The 3,102-nt window shown below is 34.4% G+C and overlaps 1 protein-coding gene across 1 annotated transcript; it reads left to right on the top strand.

Moving 5' to 3' along the window:
- Window positions 1–456: 456 nt before the first annotated feature.
- Window positions 457–969, top strand: LOC142179848 (pectinesterase inhibitor-like). Its single transcript, XM_075250732.1, has one exon. The coding sequence runs from the start codon at window positions 457–459 to the stop codon at window positions 967–969; it is 513 nt and encodes a 170-aa protein (XP_075106833.1).
- The last annotated feature ends 2,133 nt before the right edge of the window (window positions 970–3,102 follow it).

Genomic DNA, 3,102 nt, shown 5'->3' on the forward strand with positions numbered 1-3,102 from the left:
TAAACATTACATTTCTGAAGTTCTTGATGTTTAAAGGGAAGAAAGAAAAAAAAAACAAGCGAAGTTAAATGTGACCAATCAACCAAAAAGAGAGGTAGTTTAACATGTATTAAATAATAATAACAAAAACTTTGGTCATGAATTACATACTCGGATCTTCCTTCTGCACAATTAATTCATCAAGATTACTAGTCATTTAAAGATAAAAGTTTTATTGAAAATCATACCTAGAATGAATTATAAATTCCTCGTCTAAATTAAAAGATAACAACACACACTTTACAAGTAAGCAATTATTTATTTTCATAAAAGTAGAATTAGATTGCTACAATCTCCATACACTAATATCAACATAATCTTCTCCATTAATGCAGAACCATAAATGTGAATATTATATGCTATAAAATAGTTCAATGACTCAATGATAACTCAAAAAATATATAAAAAATAAATTCTATGAAAATATTATTAGTGATCTTATTTATCTCTCTCTCATTTGCAAATCCTTCTTTGGGCGATTTGATTGAAGATGTTTGTCGAAACTCCAATAACTACAAATTTTGTGTCAAAGCTCTTAGAGCGGACCCTAAGAGCTCTTCTGCTGTTCAAAAAGGCTTGACACGTATTATGCTTCAATTGTCTTTAGCTAAGGCTAAGAACATTTATAATGAAGTCTTAATTCTATTAAATCAAACAGAAGAAGCCGTTCTCAAGCAACGCCTTCAAATTTGTAAGGATAATTATGATGGAGCAGTGGATCACATTACATCTTCTATTGAGTATTTAGATGCAAATGATTTTTTTAGTGCTGCGAGTTTTGCAACAGATGTCGTTGATGATTCGAGCTCTTGTGAAGAATCATTCACCGAACCGCCTATTCGCAAGTCTTCATTAAAACCAAAGAGCGATGAATTTCTCCATTTTGCTGTGATAACAGTGACTTTAATACACTTGCTCGATAACTTGTAAACGCATCTCTTTTAGCGTTGCGCCCTAAAACAAAGAATTTAGTAAAACAGAATAAACAAGCTTTCATCCTCATTATAAGATGTTGTCATAATTACTATTTAATGATTTATCCTAAAGTTTGCTTTATAAATTATTGTCTTCTTTGTCTCTTTACATACATATTCAATCTTTATATTAAAATTTGTAACGACCCGACCAGTCGTTTTGAGTATTTGTACTTTGTTCAGCTATTTGAAGTCCCGAGTAGCTTCGTATGATGTATTATGACCTGTGTAAAACGTCGGTTTAGGTTTTTCAGGTGATTCGGAATTTATTTGGAAGAATGATTCTAAACTAGGAAGCTTTAAGTTGGAAGAGTTGACCAAGTTTGACTTTTAAGTATTTGACCCCGGAATGGATTTTTGATGGTTCCGTTAGCTTCATATGGTGATTTTAGACTCGAGTGTATTCCCGAATTTTAAATTGTGTCCCAAAGTGATTTGGCGTAATTTTTCAAAAATTGCTAACTTTGAAAAGCTTTAAATTCCAAAATTTGGCCATAATTAGATTTTTATTGATATCGGGTATCGATTTGGATTTCGAGAGTTCGAGCACCTTCGTAACAATATTTATGACTTGTATGCAAAATTCGAAGTTATTCCGAGGTGCGTAGGCACATTTTCGTTAGTTTTTGAAAAATTAAAAGTTTTGATTTTCTAAAGATTAAATTCATTACGATTCATCGTTTTGATGTTATTTTTGTATTTTGATCATTCGAGCAAGTTCGTATCATATTTTAGGACTTGTTGGTATATTTGGTTGGGATCCCGTGGGGCTCGAGTGAGTTTCAGATGGGTTTTTAACGCGTTTGGTATTTTGGCATTGTTTTGAGCATAAGCATATAATAATCTAAAGGTCCATTTTTTAGTTCTAGAGATCGAAATTCGATTTCGAGACTGTCAGGAGTTTGATAATGATTTATAGGAATAATCTGAAATGTTTGGTCTAATTTTATTAAGTCGCGATTGGGTTTTTACTGCGAAACATGAGTTAATTATTTAATGAGCGGAGTTGGTATCGCATTGAGAAAATGAGCCACAAATTGAGTTTTGACTAAACGATTAGGTTCGTATTATTATTTGTGACTCATAGGAGCAAGAATCGTCAAATTTCGAATTCGTATGAGGGAGTTAGAGTCTTTTTAGTGAAAAAATAAATTGCCGGTGCAAGCAAGTTCTGGTGCGCACCTCTAGCGCCCAGATGTGGTACCTTTACCGACTAGATTTGGACTTTTAGCGACCACTTTAGTGTTTTTATTGGACAATTTTTTTATAAGCTCATTACAACATTTTTGGAGCTAGGAAACTCGGATTTGGGCGATTTTTGAGAGGATTTCCACAATATGGGTTGTGGTAAGTGTTCTCTACTCGGTTTTGATTATATTTCATGAATCTATTTTCGTTTTTGGCATTTGGTTGATGATTTCAAAAGAGAAATTAGGGGCATTTGGAGCATCGATTCGGAGTTGGATTTGAGTGAAACTAGTATGGTTGGACTCGAAATTGAATGAGTTGTCGGATTTTGTGAGTTTTGTCGGGTTCCAAGGTGCCCCGGGTTTGACTTTTTGGTTGACTTTGGGACTTTGATTAAAGATTCGACCATTATCGATTGGATTTGTTTCCTTTGGCATTATTTGATGTTCTTGAGTTGCTTTTGGCTAGTGTTGAGCCGTTCAGAGGTTGGTACGCACGAGATGGCCTTTGTGGAGCATCGTTTGTCTTGCTCGGTATTGAATTTGGCTTGTTCGAGGTAAGTAACCCTTCTAAACTTGGTGCTGAGGGTACGAACCCCAAATATACGTATTATGTGTTTGGTGTTGAGGTGACGCACATGCTAGGTGACGGGCGTGTGGGCATGCACAATGTGAATTATGACTCGGTTTTTTCTGTGGTACTATGTAGTTACCTAATCTTGTTTTTATCCATGAGATATCTACGTGTTAGAGTAATTGAGCTGTAATCCATGTTAGAAACCATGTTTAGGCTATATGCTTATTCTGTTGGGATCCACTGAGGTCATATCTGCTGTAGAATTATTTGCTTATATTGCAGTTACATACTCAGTCATACTCATTCATTTGCATATCATATCTCA

This window comes from Nicotiana tabacum, chromosome 4 (assembly GCF_000715075.1).
Source record: "Nicotiana tabacum cultivar K326 chromosome 4, ASM71507v2, whole genome shotgun sequence".
NCBI classification, from domain to species: domain Eukaryota; kingdom Viridiplantae; phylum Streptophyta; class Magnoliopsida; order Solanales; family Solanaceae; genus Nicotiana; species Nicotiana tabacum.